At 50.4% G+C, this 25,984-nt stretch overlaps 1 protein-coding gene across 4 annotated transcripts in view; it reads right to left on the bottom strand.

Annotated features, from left to right (window-relative positions):
• Positions 1–11,888: 11,888 nt before the first annotated feature.
• CACNG2 (calcium voltage-gated channel auxiliary subunit gamma 2) overlaps positions 11,889–25,984 on the bottom strand; it is a 53,636-nt gene continuing 39,540 nt past the window's right edge. For all 4 annotated transcript variants that reach the window (XM_053977584.1, XM_053977581.1, XM_053977580.1 and 1 more), the window contains 3 exons: positions 16,764–16,847; positions 12,910–13,050; positions 11,889–12,475 (listed from right to left, as the gene is read on the bottom strand). In XM_053977584.1, the coding sequence (XP_053833559.1) occupies positions 11,940–12,475; positions 12,910–13,050; positions 16,764–16,847 (761 nt within the window). In that variant the 3' untranslated portion in view covers positions 11,889–11,939. The remainder of the gene's footprint in view (positions 12,476–12,909; positions 13,051–16,763; positions 16,848–25,984) is intronic.

Below are 25,984 nucleotides of genomic sequence, written 5' to 3'. Positions count from 1 at the left end.
AGCAAGGAGAAGAATTCTATGAAAAAAAAATCCAGTCTTAAGCAGGGGAGATTTTCTGCCATATTTAGAATCATAGAGTGTTAAGGGTTGGAAGGAACTTTAAAGATCCTCTAGTCCCAAACACCCTTGTCATGGGCAGGGACACCTCCCACTAGACCAGGTTGCCCAAGGCCTTATCCAGCGTGGCCTTGAACACTGCCAGGGTTGAGGCATCCACAACTTCCCTGGGCAGCCTGTTCCAGTGTCTTGTCACCCTCACAGTAAAGAATTTCTTTCTAATATGCAGCCTAAATTTCCCTCTTCCAATTTGTAGCCATTAGTCCTTGTCCTGTCAGTACAGCTTCTGATGAAGAGTTCCTCTCTGGCTTCCTGGTAGTCCCTCTTCAGATACTGGAAGGTTGCTATGAGATCTCCATGAGAGCTTCTCTTCTCCAGGGTGAACAGAACCAACTTTCTCAACCTGTCTCAGGTCACATTTACTAGGAGAGGGAGCGGGTCTGTCTCGCTTCCCACTTCACACCAGGCACTGCATCTCCCGTGTCCTGTTGGGGCCCCACAGCTCTGTTTGCCTCTGGTCCTTTCCTGCTGACCCCACACTCTGCTGCTGCTGCAAACAGTTCCCCTCCTGGCCTCTGGTTTTCATGAAAGGCACGTGAAATACGTCGCTTCCTGGAAAAGTACTCCAAATACACTTGCCTTGCAATCATTTGATCCTTGATCCATAATTTCAGTTCATCAGTTAATTAATCATTTAATCAGTTAATAAGACTAATCACTCTTCCCTGGAAGATGCTCATGAGAACAGCCAGGATAAATTGCTCCCATCTGTTTCTCCTTTCTTGTCTCCCACTTCTCTGGCTTTGGGCTCTATGCTGGTGTTAGCAGGCCCATAAAAGAGGGGCTCATTCCAGCACCTTAGATGTTCCAGTCCAAAACCTTCTCTGCCATCCATCTCTTCTGCAATTTGGGGCTCGGTGGAGAGCTGCCACCCCATGAGCTGGCACTGCACTGAGCAGCCTCCTCCTGCTGAGAGAGGATGATACACAGCTCAGGCAGTGTTCCCAAGGCTTGCCAGGTTTAAGTGAAGGAGAGCAAGTCCAAGCACCCAACCCATTAGGGGCCTTTCCTAGAAAATAGATCACCTCTGCCTTGAAAAAGCTTTGGAAAGCCTTAAGATGGGTTGCTTTCCAGCTTGTATGATGGTACTTCCGATCAAAGAGGCAACCGAGGATTGGAAGACTAATGTTCACATTAAAACACTATTTTCCAGTAGTTCTTTTTCTCATTCTTATAAGAAATGCATCAAAAATAGACAGTTGGTTCCTTTTCCTCACTAAAGACCAAACACACCGTATGCCTGTGCCATATGCTTAGTCTCCACTGCCCCGTGCTTCTTGACAAACCCAGAAACCAAGGGAAATAGTCTTCAGCCTTAACACCTTCCCACTGCAGGGAACCCTGATGTTCACACACACCTCCTCAGGTCAGATTCCTCTTCCGCAGTCATTGTCATCATCTTTAAAGCAGGAAAACTTACTGCTGGCTCCAGGGCTTTTGTTGTAACCAATTTTGGCCATGTATGAACTGGATCATGCCCCAGACCGTTGTTCACAGGCTGGGAAGCCCTCCTTCCTTCCCTGGCCCTCCTCTTTGCATCTGATCTTTTCCATGGCACTTTTATCTGCCTCCTCGGTCTGCTGTTTTCTCAGGCCAGATGATTTGCTGCAATGCTTGGCCTCCTTTCCAAGAGCTTCATTCCTTTTGCTGTTGTCCTGGTTGCTGAACTATAAACCTGTCCTCTCGTGTGGTGGATGCTCACCAGATTTGTCAAGGAAATTCTTGGTTGGATTTCTAGGAAAATTCTTAATTGGATTTTCAGGAACTCTGGAAAAATGGCCATAAAACAGTGTTACTGTGTATGTGCAGTGAATCTGATTTTTAATTTGCTGCCTGTGCAGTCTGGTGGGGCTGGGAGCAGGTGGCATCTGGCAGATTTGCTGTGTGTGTTCAGACCAGCCCTGTCTGTCCAGTAAGGTCCACACAAGGAATGTGCTGGATTTATTGTTCTTGGTAGCAGATAGTGCTTTCGCTGTGAGGCTTTTCCCCTCTTCCTCCTCCTGCTGTGCTGAGCTGTCCCTGGCTGCTGGGCTGGATTGTCTTGTCTTCACAGATAGACAGAAACTGAGCAAGGGCAGACTTACCCTTCTTAAACCACACTGCTTCTGTAGGCTGGGCTCAGAGTCTGACCTTCCACTGGCTGCTCCTTCCATGCTACCAGAAAAAAACACAAAATGTGGTGTATCCAAAATTGTCTTTCTGTGAATTAGTGCTGTCTCTTGCCTGGTCTTTACTGTTTTTGCCACCAGTGTCGGAACTCTCCCAAGGTTTCTGTAGCTTTGACCACGTGAATTGCCGAAGAGGCAGTATGTGTGTCATGCTGCATCCTCACCCTTGGCTGCTGAGCACTGCCCTTCCCAGAGCTGCAGAAGGAGCCCAGGGCCTGCTGCCTCCCCTCAGACTGTCAGCAAGATTGTCTCCTTTGATCTGCACTCAGTGCTGGATTTTATCCTAGCAGCCAACAGGCTAATTCCACAAGTTTATTCTACAAAGCTCAATTAGAGCAGCTGGTGCCAGCAGCGTCCCTGCTGGCTCCAAGCCTGCATCAGGAGAGGAAGGCTGGTGCAGTGGCTGGGGTATGAGCTTGGGAGTCCACAGGCTCAGCTGCAAATTCCTACTCTGTGGTGTTTTCTAGGTCACACCAGTAAGCTTCTGCAGTGGGAGCTTGTCACCTCCATGCTGTGCAGGGAGGGACAACATTCCCTGCCTGACTGGAGGAGATACAAGCTTTGGTGATGGGGAACTGTGTCAATAGAGGCTGCTGCTTCTGGGAAATGCTGCATAGATCCAGACAGATCTACAGCAGGGAAGAGGATGGGGCCCTGGGTGGTGGAAGGCACACAATGCCTCCTCACCACTGAGTTAGCAGTTTGCTTTTCACCTGCTGGAGCCTCTCTGTGCCCTGCAATTATCCAGTGCCCAAGTCGTATGCAGCACTGCCCTCAGAAGGATCTCAATATGAGCAGAGCTATGAGCAACATGGGTTTTCTTTACAAGGGCCCTTGCCCATCCCAGAAGCACTCATGGTTATTTCCTTCAACATCATCAGTGTTAGAGTAACTTCTGTGAAAAATCAGAATCTTCTGGGGCTAAACATGCTGTGCAAGTGCTCTTGCCTGGCTGGTCTCTTCTCTGGAAGGCTTAATGTTTGTGCCAGCCAGGAAAAGAGATCTAAGCAGAATATCAGAAGGTAGAAAAAGAGTGCAAGCATTTTTTGCTAGGAAACACAGTTGAACCCTATTTGCACAAGACCTAGTTTCAAGGCAATAAGGAACCAAAAGCAGATGCTACCTATGTATAACATACTGTTCCCTTCCCAGGGACTGTCAAGAATGTCCCCACAAAAGAGAAAGGCAGCAAGGGATAAGCAGCAGCCTAACAAGTCCATGGTTGCCATTCCCTTCTCTGCTCCTTGGTAAGTCAGGGACAGGGCTGGCCGACACGCTTGGCTGCGGACAAATGTACCTCTCGGGGTACAGGGATTGCGGAGGGTACAGGGAGTACGGAGCCTCGGGGCCATTCCTTCCTCTCCTCTTGAGCAGATTTCAGCGCCATCTGCTCTCTTCTGTCTTTGGAGGAGTCAGCCGGGTGCTTTTGTCCCTTCTGGCAAAGCTGTGCTGCGTATGTCCCCCATCGGGCGTCAGGTACCCCGAGGCAGCTGGGACGGATGCACACTCTCAGCCTTGCTCCAGAAAGCTCCCACTGCAGCAGTCCAAGGTCTTTCTTTCTCTCCTTTTCCCTGTCTGCAGCCTGTTCCTCTGGATCAGGCACTTCCCAAGGTCACAGCTGACTCCCAAGGTCAGTCCCAGGCTTTGCATTTGGCCCCTGCTGTAGGGGATGGGAAGGGGTTTGGGCTGGGAAAGAACCATCCCTTCACCCCTTTTTCCCCAAAGGATCCACAAGCAGCACCAGGTGCTCGAGGGAGAGTAGCAAGGGCAGAAGGAGACGTGGGGCAGCCATGGGGCTCCCTGACCTTGGAAATGCTTTGTGGAATTAGTCTTTTCTCTGCATGCATGAAGTATTACCCCACTAAACACTGCTAGATGATCCCTGGCCAGGCACCAGTCGGAGCTGTAGATTTTAGAATAGGAGAAGTGGGGGGACTTGCTGATGATAAGCAGCTTCCTGGGCCATGCTGCCTCCAACCTCATAGCCACACCAAGCTCACAGTAAGAGCTTTGTTGTCTGCCCTCCCCTCCTAAAATAATACCTGCTCCTGTGCTGCCTGGAGCCCATCACGGGTGGGACTAAGCTGAACCCCCAGGTAAATTATGTCCTTTTGTCCCTCTGAGCTGCTGTCAGGAGAGGAGGAATGAGGGAAAACAGGTAGTGAGGAGCCCTGGAAGAGTGGAAAAGTCCGCTGGCTACCCCTGTGCACCAGGGGGACACCGGGCAAGGGTCCCAGCGCTGCATTTTCCCTGGAAGCTGTGGGGCTGCTCCAGCTCCCGCACAGTGCGGCTGTGAGGCTCCGCTGCTGTGCTGAGCTCGTCCCACGGGATGGCACTGCCTGCTCAGGAACAGGCAGCCCGGCCGGCGCTCCTGGCAGGCATAAATGCAGCAAATTAAACGGTGCTGGCAGATTCTGATTGACGGGTCCCTAGAGAGCAAAGTCCCTTGTTTTTTCCATCCCCGAGGGGATCAGGAGCAGCAGGAGGAGCAGCAGCAGAGAAAACCCTTTCCCAAGCCCAGTACTTTGCCCTTGTGGATCTGTTTCTGGGACTCAGCCCATAGCCGTGTATCTTGGCCCCTTTGCTGAAGCCGCGGGTATCGGCCAGCCGGCTCCTCCACTGCGGGCGTTCCGCAATGTCAGGAGCTGACCGCTGCAGAGGATGCCGAGGCCGCCCAGGCCCGGCCCTTGTTGCGTACAAGAGCCGTGGCACCCTTGTCGCTCCGAGCCCAGGGTGCAAGGCCCGGAGGTTTCAATAAAGGGCAAGCGAAATGAGGCCAGCAGGGTTTGGCGTCATTCGCACGTTACTCCTCTCCATGGTGTAAAATTGGCACAAGTGACAACACTCTGCCAGAATGGTTCACGTCTGTGTTGGCTCTGCCACAGCCAGGTCAAAGCTGGGATTTGCAGCCAGGAAAATGGAGGCAGTCACCCAATTTTTGCTGCTGCAATTGTGGGAAGCAGCATGGCCCATTGGGGTGTTCTGGATCCTCTGTCAGGGTCTCAGTGCAGCTCTATGTCTGGCAGGTCCTCAGCACCCCTCTACCGGCCAGTGGTTGATGGCTTTAGTAAGGTGTAGCCACCATGGATGCTGGGACATCACAGATGTCCTCCCTACCCTTGTGGGCACAGATCCCCAGTTAAAGGTCTTTTAATGACCATGTCCGGGTGGCAGGGCCCTGTTCCCTCTCTTGGGCTGGAGCGGAGTTTCTCATCTCCATGGGGCATTTTGGTTGCACAGCTATGCTGGAGCTCTGTGGAGCCAGCAAACTGCGGTACAGGTACGCTCAGCCTGATCAGAAGTTCTGTAAATGCCCTGCCTGGGTGAGGAGCTGCACACTGCACAGCAGCCCACATGTGGTCCAGCTCCATGCCTCAGCTTAGCGTGAGGGGTGACTTGTTCCCCACTCTTGGGGGTAAAACTCAGGCTGGTGGCATTTAATTCACATCTGCTTAATCTGCATAAGTCCTACTCAAATTTTATCCTCCATCTGCCACTCTTCTGTACCAGAACTGTTGCCTCTTCTTTCTGTCTCTCCAGAAGGTGTCCAGAAGAGCCTGGGGAGATGAGGGGAGAAGGCCTCAGCAGCTGGAAGGTACCTGGGAAGGAGATGCCAAGATGTCTGGACCCACCTCTACCTCTGGGGATACTTCCAGGACATTCAGATAGCCTGTCCTTTGCTGTCCTTGCTCGCCTAGCAGCTTTAGTTATGTTGACTGTACCTCTTCACAGACCCTCCTCCTCCATCAGCTCTCCTTCTCAAACCTTTCTGTGTCCTTGGCCTCGGTGCTTGGCTTTTGAAAGGCGAACTGTGTGGCTGTATCCTTCCCCCGTGGCAGTCCTCACACACAAGCAAGACAGCAGGCTTGCATGTCTGACGCTTGGCCTCTCTCTGTAGTCATCTGGCACTAAAAATTATCTGCAGAGAAAAATACTGGGCTCCATACCTGGGTCTTAATATCCTCCCTCCCCAAACCATAATTACTAATTACCACTCCTGGGTGTTTAAACCGTTTGAATGATGCAGTTAAATGCCCAATGTTAATTTAATAGCCAAGTATCTGTGTTTCCCCACATGAGGAGCTCTCAGAGAGACTCCCACTGAAGCAAAACACAGCCAGCTCTGGCTGTGGTCCATATGAGAGAGGCAGCAGAGGAGCAGCAAGCACATGTTGACAGCAGACCCACACACGTGAGGGCCTGGGCATTACTCAGCAGCAAGTGCTCCCTTACCCCACACCATCCCCCAAAGGGAGCCTCCTCTCCAGCCATGCTGTGCCTCCATGGCTTGAAGACCTGGCACCACTGCCAGTGCAGGCCAGCATCCCTTGGGCAGTGCAGGCCCTCTGGAGCTCAGATCCTTTGCCAGAGCCATCCTTGCAAATTGCTCTGTCTGAGTAGGGCAGCACTCTCTCTGGCAGATGCCCTGCCTGCCTTCTACTCATCCCAGGCCAGCTTTTGAGAGTATATCCTCAGGTTTGGAGAGGTGCTGTCCAAAATCAGCCCCGTGCAGGGCCAGACACTGCATTTTTCTGGCACCTGAAAGCAGGGAATGACCATTGGCCCCAAAGAGGTCATGAGGCTGGGGCATGACAGGGACTTGGCTGAAGGCATTGGACCAGACTTTGCCTGCTCCATCTCCACTCTGGCTGTGTTGTGAGGGGCCTGCTGTCTCTCCTTCCCTGCTGCTGGGGCTTGGGACTGAGGCAGGAACTTTTCCAACCCAAATAATTTAAATGACCTCTCAGTCACAAGTCTTCAGCTTTCCTAAGGCCTCAGTGGCTCAGTGCTGTAGAGGAGAAGACCCTGGTGCCCTGCTCACATCTGGCATACTCAGGGCCTGCCAGAGCACACAGTCAGCAGTGGGAGAAGCAAGCACGTGGAATGGGGAGCACTGAGAACTAGGAGGGACACAGGGAAACATATTAGGGTCTCTCACCTACGTAAGTGTTAACGTGCTTAGGGAGAGATGGGGAATGAGAGCTTCTGCCCACGCACAAGTCGTTTGCTTTCAATGCTGCCCCTCTAAGACATCACTTAATATGACATTAATTAGTTAATGTTTGCAAAGTGCTTTGAACATGAAAAGTGCTGTATAAGTGCTGAATATTAGTACTAATTATTATGGCATGGAGGCTGGCGCAGTCTGAAGAGCATTCCCTACACCTAATTTCAGGCCGGAGCTCTTCGTTGCCTCATCCCATAAAAGCCAGACAGAGAAGGGAAGAAGCCTGTGCACCCTATGAGGAAGTGCACCCCTCATGGAGTTGTGCAGAGAGGGTGAGCCGTGCACCCCCTTCACTCCAGGCAGGATATTGTGTGGGAAGTGTAGCCACATCTCCCCAGTGCCTCACTGGCACCGGCGAGGATGAGGGAGCACACTCTTGCCCCAAGCTCTGCAGCAGGCCAGGACTGGAAACATCACAGGGTGGATGGAGGAAATGCAGGGAGGTTCCTTCAGCTTATCCCACCCATGCCTGAGCAGGAGTGCTCAGCATGGATGGAGGCTTCAGAACCAGGCAAGGAGATGAGGAGGAGGTGAGAAGGTTTTGGGGTCTGTGCACTAGACAGGGTGGGAAGGCAGGTGCCTCCCAGATGTGCATGTGGCAGGGCCGGGAGCTCCCTGGTGTCCCCCAGACAGGCTCCTGGCCTGCTTTGCTGCCTCTCCCCTCCCTGTGCCCTCCTTCTTGGTGAGGACACTGCTGGGAAGGGTCCCTAGAGGAGGAGCAGAAATGGGTCAGTGGGTGCCCCCAGTTACCTTGGCACTGAAACATCCTGCCAGCTGGAATGCTGGGGTGAGTGTTAGGTGCTACCAGGGGCCCAAAGAAGAGGGATGAGCTGGAGAAGGTTGTGCTAGAGGGGGTGCAGTGAGGGCCAGAGTGGGGACCCACTGGTGCTGAGCACAGGTATCAGCATGTGTGAGGTGCACTGGGCAGCAGGGAGAACTGCAGTGCTGTGATCGCACTGAGACCCAGCAATGTCTGCTGGGACTCCTGGAGCCAGCTGTGCCTTCCTTGCTGCTGCCAAATTAACTCCCCTGGTCTGACCTGCTCATTCAGCTCAAGGTCTCACTTGTCTGCTGTGGGTCACACACAGAGAAGCTTTGTCACTCAGGTGCCTGTCCTTCCACGTCATCCCTCTGAGCTAGCTGTCACGAAGTCTGATGGGGATTCTGGTCTGCTTCAGAAAGCTGTGGAGGGTCTCATGGGAAGTGAGAGCCCAGTGCAGGGTGAAGGGAAGCTCATTGGTGACACCCTTGCTGCCAGTGGTGAGTGGGAGTGGGATGTGCCTAGTCCCCTTTGTGGGGATCTCACCTCCCTGCTCTGCTGCCACCTTACCTGTTTCTGGGTCTGCATTTCCAGCTGTAAGTTATTTGCCCTCTCCAAGCTCCTATGCTGAACGTTTCCACCAGGCACCCACTGCCAACCCAGCTACTGAGGAGATTGCCATGAGTGGCTGAACAAAACCCCAAAACAATGCTAGAGTCACTTTCTTTTTCCTTTTTGAGCCCTCCAGTGTGTATGAATTGTGACCTTGCTGGCAATTCGTGGCTTCCACTGTCTTCCAGTAGAATTAGAGCATCAGCCTTTGTGGTATCTTCACCCCAGAAGAATGGAACAGGAGGGGAGATGCTGGAGGCTAAAGAGAGGCTGGAGCAGATGTTTTGGAGGGCAGCAGAGAAAGCCCACATATGAGTTGAGTTTACCCACACATACTTAAAATAAAAAGCTGTGGCAAAGCCCTCTCCTCTTGCCTCATCTGTTCCTGTATCTCAAAGACCATCTTGAAGCAAGAACATCCTCTGAATTTCCAATGAGGACAAAATTGTCCACAGTGGTAGATTCTCTTGCTAGGTTTTGAGGTACTCTTCTGGCACTACAAATCCCCCCCCTGCCCAAATAAATCCACATAAACGAAGACCAAGTTATAAAAAAAAAATCTTTATTTCATGTACCAGGATTTTTTTTGTCATTTTCTCTTTTTAAAATTTTTTTCTTTTTAACAGTCTGAAAAAAACCCACGAAATAAAGAAAATGGAGGTTGGTTTCTTGTACTGGTTTGAGCTGGACACGAGCAACACCCTGGGGAAAAAGCTTCCCCTCCAGCCCTTGCCTCCTGCCCACGCTTTCCCGGCGCCCTCCCGCACTCTCCCCTTCCCTCTTGGCCCCGGGGCGAGCTCAGCCCTGTGAATGCTCCCCAGCTCCGAGCAGTGTTGGGTGGGGATGGAAACCCCAACGCCACCTTCCCTCTACGCTGGAATCTGAGGAACTGGCTTTAACTTATTCCTCGGGGGGCATTGGAGGGGCTGGATGTCCCCTGTGAATCGTTCTGAAAGGGCTGGGGGGCCAGGGGAGGGGATGTCAACCCAGCCGAGGCGCTCGCATCCGCCTCTTGCCCCGTGATGCCGTTTCTGGGGGTGACCCCGTCCCTTTGCTGCCCCCGCCCTGCCCCAGAGCGGGGAAGGGGGTGAAGCAGCAGTGGGTCGGGGGGAGCGGGGAGGATCTGGCTGCTTTAAAGCAGAACCCCCGCTGGGACCTGGAGCGGGGACTGCGCAGCTCCTAAAACTGGAGCAGCAGGAATGGGGACGGAAAAAAAGTTGAAAAGTGGGTCCGAGCTGCCGAAGGGCTCAGCGGCACCATCCTGCAAACTCTCGGCTTTGTGCCTGCCCCGTGCGCTTCTGCTTTCGGGGGGCAGCCTCAAAGGGGTCCTGTCCTCGCCGCGGGCTGGCCGGTGTCTGTGGGTGTCGCAGAGACACCCCATCACCCCTGCTGCCACCTCCCCTCCCCCCTCCATCGGCATTGGCAGCGGCTCTCGTGGAGGCAGCTGCATGAAAAGCTGGCACCCCGGTGCCCGCTTCCCCGGCTGGCAGGGAGGGAGGGGGCGGCAGCCAGGCCAGGGGGCCCGGGGGGGATGGAGGGACCCAGCTCGCCTTGCCTTGCTGCTGTGGAGGGGACCACGGCAGTCGGGGACCTCCAGAAGGAGGAGGGCACAAGCCGGTGGGTGTGGGGACACCCGCTAGCTTGGTACCTCTCCCCGGCACGGCTCGGGGCTCGGGGCTCGGGGCTCGGGGCTCGGGGCGCTCTGAGACGGGGACTGGCAGGCGACACGGATCAAGGCCGGGCAGCCTGTGGCCGGCTTTGGGTCAGGGTGTGCTGACTGTGCCCAGGCGAGGACAGGAGCGATTTCATGGGGCAGCTGGGTGGCCTCACCGTGCCCCTGCATGGCTGCAGCCCCACTGATGTGACCCAAGGGGAATCTGGGCAGATTTGAGGGGTGCATGGCCACCGTGGGGAGCCTCTGGAGCATTCACAGGAGAGCATGTGCCCACCAGAGCAAGAGTGTGTGAGCATGGGCACACGTGTGCGTGAGTGCTGTCCCCCACACAGCATCCCATGTGTGTCCCCCCCACAGCATCATCACCCTGAAAGGATGGGAGCCCCAGCTGCCCTCCGCCAGCCCCCCACCCCCTCTACCTGTGCCTCCCACACGGCTCCCTGCTGCCTCTTTTTTTTTTTTTCACAGTTTAAAGCTGAAGAAAACAAAAATTAAAAGAAAAAAATACTATCTGTTCTTCTTGCAAGTAAATCCACTTATTATATTTACATTTATTTATAGCTGTTGTTTTATTAAAAAATTGCCACTTTATTTTTTTAAGAAACCTCTTTTGTCCTTTTTTTTTTTTTTTGTCTCTGTGTGTGTGTCTTTATTTACTGTGTCTGTTTGTTTTTTGCATTGTCACCATTAACCCCAGGGTCCCCAGGGCTGGGGAAGTGGGGGACCCCCCTGGGGACACTGTGGAGGGGTGACTCAGCAGCAGCTCCTGCACTCCCTAGGGTCACTTTAAACCCCTGTGGATCTGTGGAGGACGAGCAGATCCCCACGGATCCCAGGGGAATGGAGTGGATCCCCATGGGTCTCGGGGGAACAGAGTGGGTCGTGGCTAACTCCGGCACCCAGGATCCTCCATAACTGGCCCAAGGACACCGAAGTCACTGGCAGCCGAACCCCCATCCCCTGTTCCATAAGAAGCCTGTGCTGGGTTAAAGGTAAGTGGGAAACAAACCATAAAATAAAATAATAAAACCTCCCAAAATTAAAAAAGCTGCCTCCTCCTCCTCTTCCTCCCACTTGATTTATTGTCATTTGTTATTTCTTGGTTCCCTTTTATTTTTTTAAATCTGTTTTTATTAAATGTTAAAATAATGGTACATGGGAATTCATGCATTTTCTTTTAAATTTATTTCTATTTTTTAAATCTCTTTCTCTCAGTTTTAAGGATTTTCTTTTTTTTTCTTTTTTCTTTTGCTTTTTTTTTAAATAATTTTTTTTCACTGTTGTCTCTTTCCTCATGTTTCCTTTTCATTTGTTTTTTTTTTTGTTCACTTGCTTGTTTATCTGCTTATCTGCTTGTTCCTTCGTTGTTGTTGTTTGTTTGTTTTTTTTTTTGTCAGTTTTTTGTTTGCTTTTGTTGGTTTTTTTTGTGGATTTTTTTTTTTTGCATTGGGAAGGTCCCCACTCCACCAAGGGGCACTTCCACCTCCTCCTTCCCCACCCCCCTGCTGCCCCCTGCCCCCTTCCACCGTCCCCACCCTGCAGCCCACCCCCATCTCCTCCTGCCCGTTCCTGCCCCATTTTCAGCTCCTGGCGACGGCTTCATACCGGGGTGGTCCGGCGGTTGGCTGTGTTGGTGTGGATAGAGTCCTTGTTCTCTTTCTGGATACAGTTGTGAACCTGGAGGAAACTGTTATCCCTGTCGGAGTTGTAGGTGGCGGTGGGGGTGGTGGTTGCCTTCAGCGGGTCCCTGGTCAGGGTGTACATCGAGATCTCTGTTGATGGCAGGGTGTTGAACCCTTTGATCCCGACGGGAGAGGCATCCCTGGAGTGTGAAGGCTCGGTGGAGCGGGAGCTGGAGCGACTGCGTCTCTGATAGCGGTACCGGTAGCTGGGGATGCGGGTGATGGCGGAGGACTGGAGGTAGTCCGTGGCACGAGCGTTGGCACGCAGCTGTTTGTGCCGGTCTATGAACATGTGGACAGCCAGCACTCCCACCATCTCGGCTATAATGAAGGACAGGGCCCCGAAATAGAAGGACCAGCCATAGGAGTAGCTGTTCTTCTTGGAGTCACTCTTGGAGGGGTCTCCAGCGTTGGCTGATATGTATACAATGATGCCAATTATATTACTCAGACCTGCAAGCCATCCGGTGGGGGAGAGAGAAGAGATGTCAGGAAGGTCACACATGGCAGTGGTGGGGGCTGTGGGGTTGAATCCCCTCCTGGATGGGCAGTTTTCCTTGGGAAGCTCAGGCAAAACCCTCCTCATTTGCCTGCCGCTTCCCTGGACTGCACTCCTGGTCCCTGAGAGTTGTCAGATGTTATGGAAACTCTCCCTCCACCAACTCCCAAGCGGGAGGAAAGCCCCTGCCTGCCTGCCTCTGCTGGGCGAGCAGGCAGGATGGAGAGGCATCCTTGTCATGCTGCTTTCAGCCCAAATAAGACTTATCAGGGCTGGGAAATGCTCACACTCCTGCTTAGGCAACTGCGCCCCAGCAGACGTCCTGGCTGGGCAGCCCCCAACCCCTGAAGCCCACCCCCGGGGCATCAGGCCCTGCGCACCCCTTTACCTGCAGACACGAAGAAGATGCCGGCACTAAGGATGATGTTGTGTCGGGTTTTGTAGAACTCGCTGGCTGCAATGCAGAGTCCACCCATGAAAAGCAGAATCACACTCAGGATCGGGAAAATACTAGAGGCTCTAACAGCCCCTGCAGAGGAGAGAGGGAGGGCAGGGCAGAAAGAACAACACAGGTGTGAGAGAGACGAAAAAGGGGCATGGAAATGGCACCGGAGTGAGGGGATGGGGGCACGTGAGCACGTTTAGTGGGTGGGGGTGAAGGGGAGAGACAGAGGGCAATGTGCAGTAGGGGAGTAATTTAAGGAGAGATAAAGGCATTGGGGGAAGGAGGGAGGGAGGGAGGGAGGGAGGGAGGGAAGGAGGGAGAGAGAAACAAAGTGTGTCAGAAAAAGACAGTGGTCCAAAGCAACTCTCCCATGCCCTGGCCACTGCTGCTGCCACAAAGCTGGTGGTTCAGCACAGGGAGGCAGAGGGGGGCTGTGGGGCAGGTGGCTGGGCTGGGAGCCTGTCTGCACTGTCTGTGCCCCCTCAAATTTCTTTTTCCTCTGTTTTTGGGGGGACTGTGGGCTGGAGGGGGAGCCCAGGCACCATTCAGCTTCTCCTTCTGCGGGTCTCTGCCGCTCAAGCCTGCACTTCAACGAACAGCAACCCAAATGCTTCCTGCGGAGCTGCTCAATCTCGAATCCTCTCAAAATGGCATGAGCATTTCAAGGAGATTTTTTTTTTTTAGGGCTGAGAAGGAGCTCATGGTGCCATGCACTGCTCTGCAGCTGCAGTGAGGACTGAGAAGAAACAGTCCCAGCCCTGTGTGCCGAAATGCAGGGCTTATCCTAGTGATTAAATGACTGGGCTGCTTCCAGAGGGCAGTGATGGTTTGGATGTGCCAGCTCCCACACACGCACACTCTCCATCGGTCGATACGGGAAGAGCTCAGCCAGCAGAGGGCAATGGCATAGATGCACAGATGCACGTATATACTCATATGTGCACGCAAAACATACCCCAAAGCTTCTGGGGGGCCTGACTCGTGTTCCCACAGCGAAAGGCCAAGTCTGTGTGTACGCACACCCACACACAGGCACGCACGCACACACCGCTCGTGGGCAGCTCAGTGGGAGCCAGCGCTCTGCCTGAGTCTGCGTTGCAAATATTCCTATTTTTTTTTTAGCTAGGAAGGCCTTCTCTCCTCCCTTCACAAGAGAAAATAAGCTGTTAAAGTGTGAAATGAAGCCTTGCTTGATAAAGAAAGGTATCAGACAGGCTGGTGCAATTCTGCTTGTGGAGCAAAGATCTGGAAGGGGGGATGAAAGCTAATCCTTGCTTGCCTGCAAGAATGAACCCAATGAAGCAAATGCAGGACTTTTTCCTAAGTTTGACAGAGACCCCACTTCAAAGACCCTGTTGGCCTCTGGATCCTGCTAGGCACAAGCAATCAGCTCTTTGAGGGGGGCCAAGCCCACTGCTTCTGCATGGGGAATGCAGAAGGCAGGGAGAAACCTCTATTGCTCGCTTTCCAGCTCTGCCTGGCTGTGCTTCAGGAAACAGGATAAGAGTAACAACCATCTTAATAGCTTCTGGAAAACAAGGTGGCATTTGACAATGGGAAGTTTAAATGGCAGGAAGCAAACGTCAAGCAGACACCCACTATTGAGAGGTTTTCTAGGGGGATGCTTGGTCAGTCCTGCAACTTGGTCCTGATTACATCAGTTTTATCTGTGTCTTAATTCTGAAATTCACGTCTGTTGGGAGAACACAAAGTGGCTGACTGACATGGGAAGCTGCAGGTGTCATGTGATGGAAAAGGACAGCAGCATTCCTCAGCCATTCAGGAGGACCATGCCAGCAAGAGAGGAGGAGAATATCATCCAGTCTTCCTGGCTCCAGAGCCTGTGGCCTAAAGAAAAGGGGCTGGTGGCGTATGCTCACTAAACTCATCTGTGTCTGCTAGCAAGGAAACACTGGATGTTTCTGCTTCCTCTCTGATAACAGATTTTTAATTTCAAAAATCCTAAGACACCTTATGTGGATGGCAGGCAGAAATAATGGCTAAACCCTTCTAGCCAGGCCATGGACACTGCCTCATCACTGTCCTGGTCCCCTGGGGCATGAGGGAATTACCTACTCTGATACTGATAAACAACATCCTAAGCTGTTCCTGATGGTACCACCAGGCATCGCCCATGCAGAGCATCCAGCGACTCTGGTTTGACAGAAGTTCTGGGAAGAAGCTGTTCAGTGGGGTCTTTCTTCAGGCAGGCCTAAGCCAGCAGAAATCCCAGTTCCCTCAGGAATGACCCAAATCATCCTTTATTGACTTGCCAAATCCCTCTTTGAACCTGGTTCTTTCTTAAAAAGGGCTCTACCCTGGGGACACTGTCAGGTCCTGACATTGGGCCAATTTTTGTCTTCAGATCTTGTTTTCTCTGAGGGAACAAACCCATCCTTCTTGTGATGTTTGGGCCCTTCCCCAAACTCTTTTTTCTGAAGTGCAATTGATGCTGCAAGCAGCTCCCAAGCAACTCTGCAAAGGCTGATTTGCCCTCAGAGGCAGCCTGCAAACCTTTGGCATCCCTGTGCCAAACCGGATCAAACCTCTGTGTTCAGCTCTGCTGTTCAGGGGCCATGCAGCAATTAAGAGACCAGTGCTGCAGAAAGGCAGCTGAAAGAAGCAATCTCCCTCAGTTATTTACAATTTACAGTGGATGAAGGACTGTTTAAGAAACCAGGAGGAAGCAGCATAAGATCTGCCTCTTTTCACATACAAATGAGCCTCACAGATCCGAAATTATCTCTCTCATCCCTGCCGCAGGGCTGGGTTTCCACATCTGGCTTGGAGCACACCCGGATGACAAGGAGCTATTCTGAAAGACTCCCAGTCTTTGGAAGCCTCTGATGATTAACCTTGGAAGGTCAAAAGCACTTATCTCAGATTTCTGTTGGGAGACGATTTCATGATGTCAAAAGACACTGGGCTTGTGGAGGGAGGGCAGGATAGCAAGGTGGAGATGTAAAAGGAATGTTTCCTGTTCAGCTGTGCTAAAGGAAGAGTAAGCACCTGCCTCTGGGGTGGGTGGAAATGCTGGCTGGGGAGGGGAGGGCAACCAGGCAGGGCAACGCATGACGTGGATCTGTCCTGCTGGCCAGGGTGCTGCTGCGCAAAGCGGTGTGAGCTTCACTCACACATCTCAGGCTGGACTTGGAGCTCGGGCTAGGTTTCATTACAGACATACTTGTGGCTAGGGTTCAGCACCTCTCCTAGGGGCTCTGGGTGAACACCAGGTCTTTCCTTCAAAGGGTTCTGGCTGTCCTTATTCCTGCTGCCTGCTCCCATCGCTAAAACCAGCAAAGATCAGATCTGCAGCCTCTGTAGGGAAGCAGTGTTTGGGGGAAGGTGAAGACAGCAATAAGAGCTCCTCAGACAAAATCCAGCTAATTTCTTAAGTCTGCTGCCACTGGAATATCAGATAAGGAAATATAAACTTTCTCTGCTTTAAGAGGACATGCACACTCACACACACATGCTGCCCCAGCTAGGCCAGTCTGACCTTAGATTCAATCAGCAGCTTTTCAGTGGATTTGAATTAAGACTCTGATTTTATATCACAATTAATTGCTGTTAATAAAAGAAATGCCATTGGTTGTTACTGTGAGTTTGAATTTGCACTGTCTTATGGGCAGAGCCCCTGGGAGGTGAGAGTGGAGTAATTTTTAGCAGGTGACAAAGCTCTGGGGTTTCCACTGAGCCTCACAGGTCCCAGTGTCTCCACCACCCTGTGTTCAGCAAACAAAAGGCGCCCGACGCTAGCACCTATGAGCCATTGCAAAAAGAGCCTGTGGACTTACGGAGGAAATATTCTGCTGTATCGGCTTCATAATCTGCATCCTCAGGGAAGTGATCGATTTGCTTACACAGACCTTTAAAATTCCCTAGGGAACAAGAGAAAAAAAGAACAAATGAGAACACCAAAACCTGCTTTGCAGGAACAGCTGCCCTCTGCATCACCTTTTGTGCCCGCCTGCCTTCCTCCCAGGCAGCATGCCCACTCATGTGTGCATGCCCGGGAAATGCCCGGGGCCTCTCCTTGCACACTCGCATGTGTATTTGCACAGGAATGTGGGGTTTGCTGTCAGGATCCAGCCGGACGCCCACCTAGCCCAGCACGCCTCACTCCGCAGAGGAGAGCGCCAGAAGCTCCATGACTCCTGCCGCAGACAGGCGGGAGAGCACTGCCCGCCTCGGAGGGAGGTAGGATGGGAACGGGAGCCAGGTACTGGGCAAAGTACAGGTGTCAGGGTCCCCTCCCTCAGCATCACAGGCATAACTGTGAGTTACATCATCAGACCTCAGTGTTTCCCCTGGTGTGGCCTTGCTGGATCCCAGCAGTGAGAGGATCAGGGCACGATGATTAGGTGTGGGTTGCAAAAGTATTTGTTTCTCTCAGCTGTGAATTTGCTGCCTTCTCATTCCCTGGGCAGGATACATCCCTTTGTTCTGGTTCAGTGTGAGAACAAAAGCCCTTAATCTACTTTCTCCATATGACTGCTCATTTTTGCATACCTTTGTCAGGCCTGCTCTTGTGTCCTCTCACAGACTGAGGCTACAAGAAACTCGGTGCAAGTGTGTGTATGCAACTCAACAGCAAAACACCCTGGTGCTGGGGGAGCAAAATCTTCCACCATAAGTGAGGGAAGCTGGGCTGGACACAATTCCATCAGGCTGGTGCACGTACAGGGCTTTCTGCCAGTTTCAGTCATGGGGCACCCTGTTTCACACACTCCATGACCAACAAGATCATACCAGCAGGGGCCCAGTGACACCTTCCAAGTCTTTTGTTAGTTGGGATGTCTACTAGGCTCTTATTTTCATCACTCATATCTCCTCTTGACATCAGGAACGCTCCAGAGAGGTACTCCTCAAGCCACATCATAATTTTCACCATGACCACTGATTAATTAGTATCTCAAATGATCAGGTTGTCCATTCTTGTACAGGGCTGACCATGTGAAAGACAATTTCATTATACCTCCTGGCGTTCCCACAAATTTTTTCTCCTACCCTCCATTCCATTTCCCTCTGGACACTTGCACTGACTGGCCATTAACACAGAACTGATGGTCATAGAAGGGAGGAATACATTGTCTGCATGAGGTGCGTGGGTAAGCATGGTGATCCCATGGGCCTGCTCACTGGATGTCAACCAACAAAGTGGCCCAGGCTCATTGATCCCTCAGCAGAAGCTTTTGGAGCCCGAGTCCGAAAAGTGACAAATGCTGTGGCAACCTGGGTAAGCCTCCTGCCACCCTGACCCTGGACCCAGCTTCTGGACCAGCTGGGTGTGAAGGGCAGGGGGAAAATGAAGCCACCACACTTGAGGTTGTTGCCTCTGGGAAGAACAACAGAACTCTTCCAGACCAAACCTACCCAGGCTTACACCTGCAGTCACCATGTCAGGTCTTGGTAGATCTATTCCAGATGAATTTGAATGATCTTTCAGATATTTGTGAACAGATGGAAGAAGGACCAAGCTCAAAGGATTCACCCTGAGTTGCTTCTTGAGGCCAGCCCTTGATGGATTAACATTTGGGATGCAGTCCTGAGTAAATAGCTGAGTGAATGGAAGGCAGGTAGGTGGGTTCCTTTAGGACTACCCCCAAGTTTGGCTTCTTCTGCATCCATCTGGCTTGTGTCTGATGCCTCCAAGGTACCTATTGCATTTAGCTACTCATTCGAAGAGCTTGCATGAAGAGACTAGAGACAGCAGAGAGGTGTGTGTGCATTAAGAGGTAAGTAATAGGAGAAGAAAGTAGGAACAAAGCCTCTCTTTGTAGCTCTGGCATACTATTCCCACACTGAAACTGTGGGTTATGAAAGGTTATTAATCACCCATCCCCAATCCAGCTACCTTGTTCAAAAAGTGTCTGCTTCTCAGCCATGGCTCTTCTGGAAGGAAAGCTTCATAGCCAAGCAAATTGCCTTGGCACACTTCCACCCTGCTACTTGCCCACTAAAATCCCTATGAGGCAGGCAGATACAGCATGAAGGGGGTCTTTTCCCTTGCTTGCCCCTGACTGTCTGGGGCCATCTGCCTGTGACAGATGAGCAGCTCCTCATCCTGGTCCTTTGGCTGCTGTCACTGCTGTACAGTGCATGTGAACACTGGCACACTGCGGGGCACTGGGGAGGTCTCCAGCTTCACATTTCAGTTCCTTGCCCAGCAGATCCTGAACACTGAGTTCCTCCTGCCTGTACATGCTGGGGGAGCAGGCAGAACCCACATACACCTCCCAGGTGATGTTCCTGGCACACAGCCGGAGCCTCCCAGTAGGAATCAGCCAGGGAGGGAAGACGCAGTGCATCTGGAAACCCCCTCACTGTGTGACATCCTTTCCCTGCTTCCTTTTTTCTCCCTCTCCCCCGCTCTGTTTCTTGCTGAATTTGAGGCTGATTAATTCCTATGTAAAGAATTGAGCTGCCTGGGGAAGATGCTGCATCTGGTGCAGGCTGTCTTTTATATGGACTTGCGTGGGATAGCTGGTTAGAGGTTCAGGCGCTTAGGCAGGCTGAGGGGATATGCAGACTCTTTGAAAATCTGCTCCTGGTGCTCAGTGTCCCAAAAGCTTTGCTGACCTGGCTCAGCAGGGTACTTAGCCATTGGAGTGTCCAGCCTTGGCTTGCTTAAAATGCTGTGACATTGTGGAGCTGCCTTTATCCACAGGCTCATATGCTGTGCCAGGTTGATTCTCCTCCCTGGATCAACCCTACCAGGGTTCATGAGGGCAGCGTTGGTCCCACTTTAGCCCCTGCTTTGTCTGTGCTCAGCACAGAGCGCTGTAGGTTTGGATGCTGACTGTTCGCCTGTGCTACCACACCCTCTTCTCCAATGCCTCCTAGCTCCTCTGGGCGATGGATGGGGAAAGGATGCAGAATTTAGGTCATTAACATGCTAACTGGGAACATAAGAGAACAAGATTCAGTTTTTGCTCTGCCATAGGCACGCTGTTAAAACCACTTCTCTCTGCCTCAGAGTCCCACCCTGTAAAATGGGGGTGACAGCACTCCTCTGCCTGGTGCCGTACGGGGACGTGTTAAACAGGGCATAGTGTGGGTGTGCTGGTGCCAGTGGCTCCCAAAGTGCACAGAGTAAGTGAGTGATGGATGGCAGCAGTTCAGAAACCTGCTTGGTGTGGGGAAGGTCTTGATGTCACTTCTTGTGCCAAGGTCACTCAGCAATTCTCTGATGGACATCTGTGGCCTGCTGAGATGGTACAGTAGCTTCCCTGGCACCTGTGCTGGTGGAAGCACAGAGGGGGGATGGAGCAGCTCAGCAGTGCTGCTGAGGTCTGACACAACAGCCTTTTCTTGTGCTGCACATGTGGTCTGCGGAGCCAGGGATGGTGAGAGCCGTGTGCCACCCTACAGTTAATACTCCTGAATGCCTGAGCAAGATCAAATCATTACGTGGGAGGGCATGTAGGGCTCTGAGAACCCCTAAAGGAAGTAAGAACATCTCCTCTCTACCTGAGTCCCTTTGCCCTTCACATTCTTCCCAACTCAAGGTATTTCATGCTGTGAACCTTGAAACAGGGCATGTATCTCTGTCTTCTCCCATACACCTCTCAGAGAAACTTAAGCCACATGCTTCCACCTCCTCCCTGTAGCTCTTTGAGTGCAGTTTGGGCTCTCCCCTCATCCATGCTCACCCATCAGATCTTTCTCCTGTTTCTCAGTCCCTCTCATTCATGACAGCCACCTTGCTCTCTCTGGTGTATTAGTGTGGGCATCCTCTGAACAGCCTGCTTTGGGGTGTGCAGGCTGCAAAGAAGGCAGGGATGAGCATCAGCCTGTCTCAGGAAAGGAAGGCTGCAGATGCCCAGATCCATGGAAAAGCACAGAGCAGTCTCCACATCCCTTTTGTGTTACTGGGATTCGTTAAGCACGATCACCACCATTTGCTTGTTGCCTGCCCCAGCTTTGGAAAATGCAGTTTAGAAGAGCCAGGATTGGTGCAGTAGGCACCCCTCCAGTGCCTGACCAAGGACAGAGTTGCCCAGTTGGGCCATTAGGAGCAGAGACAATCTCACATACTGCCAAGACTAAATGTCTAAATGTCTAAGATGAAATTCAATGTCAACTGTGCATTTATCTCTGAGAGAGACCTCCTCCAGTGTGGCAGGATCATTGTTTGGGTATAAGCTGTCTATCCAGGACAGCTGGCAGCCACCAGCCCTGCTGCAGCAATACTCAGACTGAGCTACCCCTGATGAGAACCCAGCTCAGTATTGTTGGTGATACAGTTTATTTTTGTGCTGCTTTGTGCAGCCCTCTCTCTTTCAGAAGTCTTGCTTGCCTGCAGAGTGCAATCCATTGCAAAATAGTAAGTTCCAAAGAATGAAAAGCTACTCCCTTCCTGCGAGGTAGGAACACTTTTAAATGGTCAGGACCATACATCTGCAAACTGTGAGCCAGAGGCAGAGGAAAAGACATCCAAAAGGAGAGAAGCAGACAAAGAGGGATGAGAACAGAAAGGCCTGTTTTCACAGGATGATTTGTGATATTTCCATTTATGGAGAAAAGCAATCCACTGAAAGCTTTCCTTCAGTCTCACTCTCTAATTTAGCAGAGGTTTTGGCATGATGGCTTCTAGAGAAATAAATAAAGGGGGCTGGATATAGCTGTTGTCTCTAAAAGCTGAGAAAGATGGTTTGGTGTTGGCCAAAGATTCAGTATCACTTTCTGTCACATGCTCCCTATATCATTTTAGGCAAGCCACTTATCCCCCCCCACCTTCTTTCACTCAAAATGGGAATAATGTATTTCCCTGCCTCAGGAGAGTAGGCTGAGGATATTTGTATTAAAAATATGAAAGTGATCAGACACTGGATCATTTGGGCCAGATAATTCTTCTCACCATCTAGTTCAAATGTAGCATGCTCATTTTTGATGTGACCTGCGCATGAATGCTGTGCAAACATGACAGTTTTCAGAAGTTCCCAGTTGTGCTGCCTACCCTAGGAGTAAACTTTGGTGCAGATTAAACTGTTTGCTATCTGCCCGTGAAAGAGATATGAGAAATGGCACACAACAGGCAGGTAGTCAGATACAAACACAAATGTTTCTGCTCCAGGATTCTGTTTCTGAGCAGTGTCCCTTTGGTACCAGGTGGTGAAGTGGGGCTCAGAGCCAGCCTCTGGGCTACAGACACAAATTCCACAGCTACATGGCTAACTGCTGGCATGCCTTTCTTATACACAAAAGGCTTCCAAACCAGGAGAAGAGGTCTGCCACCCCTGTGAAAAATTGACACTGGAGACACTGAGTTGTTAATGACCAACCTGACATGACTGCAAGAGTAAGGAGTGAGGTTTCAGGAAGTGACAAAGAGCACAGGAAAAGCCTTTTGAAGGCACTTTGATTGCTCTCCTCCCTTCCAAGAACGAAGCACTTGAAAGCACACATAATTTGGGGGGATTTGGAGCTGTGGTGGCAGAGAACACAGACACTGCTTGTGGGCATCTGCTTTTACCCACCTGTGCTGACACTCCCAAAAGAAAGACTGGCCCTTCAAAAGGGCTCATTACCCTCTCTGGGAATCTCTTCATAGATAGCACCTTACAAAAATTAGGCCATCTTTTCACCTGCCTCAGTACACAGATTACAAGGTGTAGGGCTAAACCAGCAAACAGAGCACAAGGGATGGTCATTCTGGGGCTGGAGCAGGTGCTACTCTTGCAGCTCTGACCTTGCACAGTGGCAGGGGATGCTGTGCTAAGGTAATACCTTTTGACCCAGCTGGGTAATTTTAAGACTGAAGAGTGCTCAGCTGTCATTAGAGACAAAGGGATTTTCCACTACAAGGTGAAGGTCAGTGGGGCAGTAAATGTGGTCTGCGGAGTTGACCCTGGGACAATAGCAGAGATCCCATGGGAACTACAGGCCATCAAAAAATCTTGCCACCTTTCTGTCCAAATGCAGTGCATCTGCTTTGATGTGGTCTTCTTCAATGCAAACACGCAGTAATGCATATGTTAAAAATCCCAAACAAAACCCTAGCAAGATAACCAGTACGTGGCATACATAATTCTCTCCCTGGGGAGAGAATAAAAGAACAAACCACATGTGACTGATATCAAGCTCCATCACTTAATGTGCCAATGGAATTCATTCAGATATTGTGCTGAAGAAGCCTGTAAAAGAACTGGTGCAAAATAGAAATTGATCTTACAGTTATGAAAGAATATCTGCCCCTGCCTACGAGGTAGAACCATTATACCAGCTCTCCTCACCTTATTATTAATAATCATGTTTATTACAGCTGTTGCCAAGGATCAGATGATAAAGGGAGTTGCAGTAAAAATGTTACAAACACTGTCTTACAGACCACTGCTGCCTTGATGAGCATAGGGAAGAGGTGTATCACAGCACATTAGCAATGACCAAAGCTACAGCAGTAAAACGGCCTAAAACATACTGGTTCTGAGGAGATTAATTTATTCAGGAGATGGCTGATAAATAGGGAAAGAAATGCAGACATAGATGGCAGAAATAAGTGGGAGAAGCCAGCATGGGGTAGCATTGAGGAGGAGATGATGAGATGGAAGGAGAGGGTTATAGAGACCTGCCAGTGGGCACCAGGGAAATTAGTCCCATCCAAAACAATACCAGGCTCCTGTTCTGCCTTTTTCAGCTCTTCTCCTCACTTAGTCTCTGCAATCATCCCTGACAATCACCTGGCAAAGAAAAGGGGGCTAATGACAGAAGGATCATGTAATCATTTAAGTTGGAAAAGATGTCTAAAATCATCCAGTCCATCCTTTGACTGATCACCATCGTGCCAGCTTAACCAAAGCACTAAGTGCTATGTCCAGTTGTTTAATGAACTTTTCCAAGGATGGTGACTCCGCCACTTCCCTGGGCAGCCCTTTCCAACGCTTAACCACCCTTTCAGTGTGATGACCACACATGCTGCTGGAGGTGACTCAGGTCCCTCCTGTAGAGCCTCAGCAGTGTGGGAGTGCAGGAGAGCTCATCCCACTCCGGCATTGCCCGCATGGTGCCTTGCAGAGCTCTGCTGCAGCAGCCAAGGGGGCCCACGCTGTGCTAGGGCTGGACTCTGCAGTGCTGTCAGCCTGGAACCGCTTTGCATTTTTCCTTGGAGGTGGCAGCCTCCCCTCCTTCCCACCCTGCTTGATGCTGCTGCTGCTGCATGCTGCTAAGTAGCCCATAGAGTCTGCCTCAGAGCTGGCTACAGCTATTCCATGTACGTGGGTGGAGATGCAGTGGTAGCAAAACCTATTATTAAGATTATATGAAGATTTCCATTTATAAACACCCTCTTTTTACAGGGTTGTAACTTTCAAAAATATCCTTGCTGTGGCTTGAAATTTCCCGTGCTTTGTCACAGGCATAGAAGTGAGATTGGCTGGGAAAATTGGGCAAAGGCTCTTGAATGCGTTTTGGTGCAAACGCAAATGCAGCATGTTTGAGCTTTACAAACTGAAACATTGCGGGTGACTGGATTTCAGGGTCTGCTGGAAATCTGTCCAAGTCACAAAGGACAAATCTCAACACAACAATAATAAAAATCATTAAAAAAATCCTTTTTTGCAGACACCCAGTACAAACCTCTCCCATGGTAAACAAATGCTTCTGTTTCCTAGACTTTGCCAGAATCAAACCTGGACTGAATTTCTTCTGAAAATAGTACTTAACACAGAAATTTAATAGGCTCATCTAAATCATTGAAAGCTGTGGATAACTGTGCTACTCCTAATGTTCTATTTCTCACATTTGCCTTTGGCCCTGACATTGCAAATAAATTTATATATACATATGTAACAAATGCGTGACTTCATTTATATGTCAATGAAATAATTTAGTTTTTATAATTATATTTGTCTGTGTGATTCAATGAATGAGTAAAGCATGAACAATATCTCTGGTTTCTCAGCAGAGAGATGAGAAACTATTTCTACTGCTGTTAGTGTGACTAGTATCACTCTAGGAAGGAAAAATATATGAACCTTCTGGCTTACAAGGCTCATACCAGTTTTCAAGGTATATTAGCTGAGTTAGTAGAAGTACTGCCTTTGCCTTGCAAGAAGAGACAGAACTAGATTTGAAATGAGCTGGGAACCAGAAACAGAATTGAGAAAAAGCTTGTAAGTGGTTGTGCTCAGATGTGGTAGCATGTTGTTGGGTTTCAAATTTGAAAAACATAACTTAAGTGCTGGACCTGCTGTGGAGGATGGAGAAATAAAAGCAGAAGTTGAACAGGACATGGAGAAAAGTCCAAGCAAAACAGGAAGGGCAAGTGAAAAAAATAAAGAAATTAGAGATGATTAAAAAAAAATCTATCAATTTGTAGCAAAACCATTTATATGTGTGTGCATGTGTGTGTGTTTAACGAGTCAAATGTGACACTACAACTGTGAGCCAAGTAACAGGAAGGGTGATGCAATTATCTGCAGTGAGAAAGAAGTGATGTGCATAAGGTGTGGGAGGAGAGGAAATGCTCCATAGCTACCACAGGCAATCCCAATCCACGGCTGCACATCCAGATGTGACAGGAAGGAAGACACTAATGTATGCCTGGATAGAAAGGGGTGAACGGGATGGAGGAAGTATTTAAGAGCTGGTTCTTCTGGTTTTTTTTTTTTTCCTTTTCCCCATCATGGCAACAATATTGTAACTAGGACAGTTTTTGCATATAGGGTTACGACATCAAACTCTCAGAAATCAGAGCATGTAAACAACATCCTAGCTGGATGAGGACATAAGGACTGAACCATCTCGAATTTGGACTCAAAGACCCTGAGCTCAAATGGATTAATCTTTACCCAGAAGTATGTAGAGGAAAATCACAGTTGAGAAAATTTCTGATTTAGTTCATCCTATCATGATGCATTTTTCTGCTCAAATGTAACTGTGTTGCTGGTCTATGAGTGTGCACCAGAGGACAGAGCCAGGCTCACCTTCTACAGCAGGTCATGTTTTGGATCAGTGATAAGACTAACTGTAGTGGTCACTGGAAGTAACTGTGCACAAACATGGATTAATAGGCAAG

This window comes from Vidua macroura, chromosome 5 (genome assembly GCF_024509145.1).
Source record: "Vidua macroura isolate BioBank_ID:100142 chromosome 5, ASM2450914v1, whole genome shotgun sequence".
Lineage (NCBI taxonomy): Eukaryota > Metazoa > Chordata > Aves > Passeriformes > Viduidae > Vidua > Vidua macroura.
Note: the sequence above shows the minus strand (reverse complement) of the source record. Positions and strands in the feature narration are given on the sequence as shown.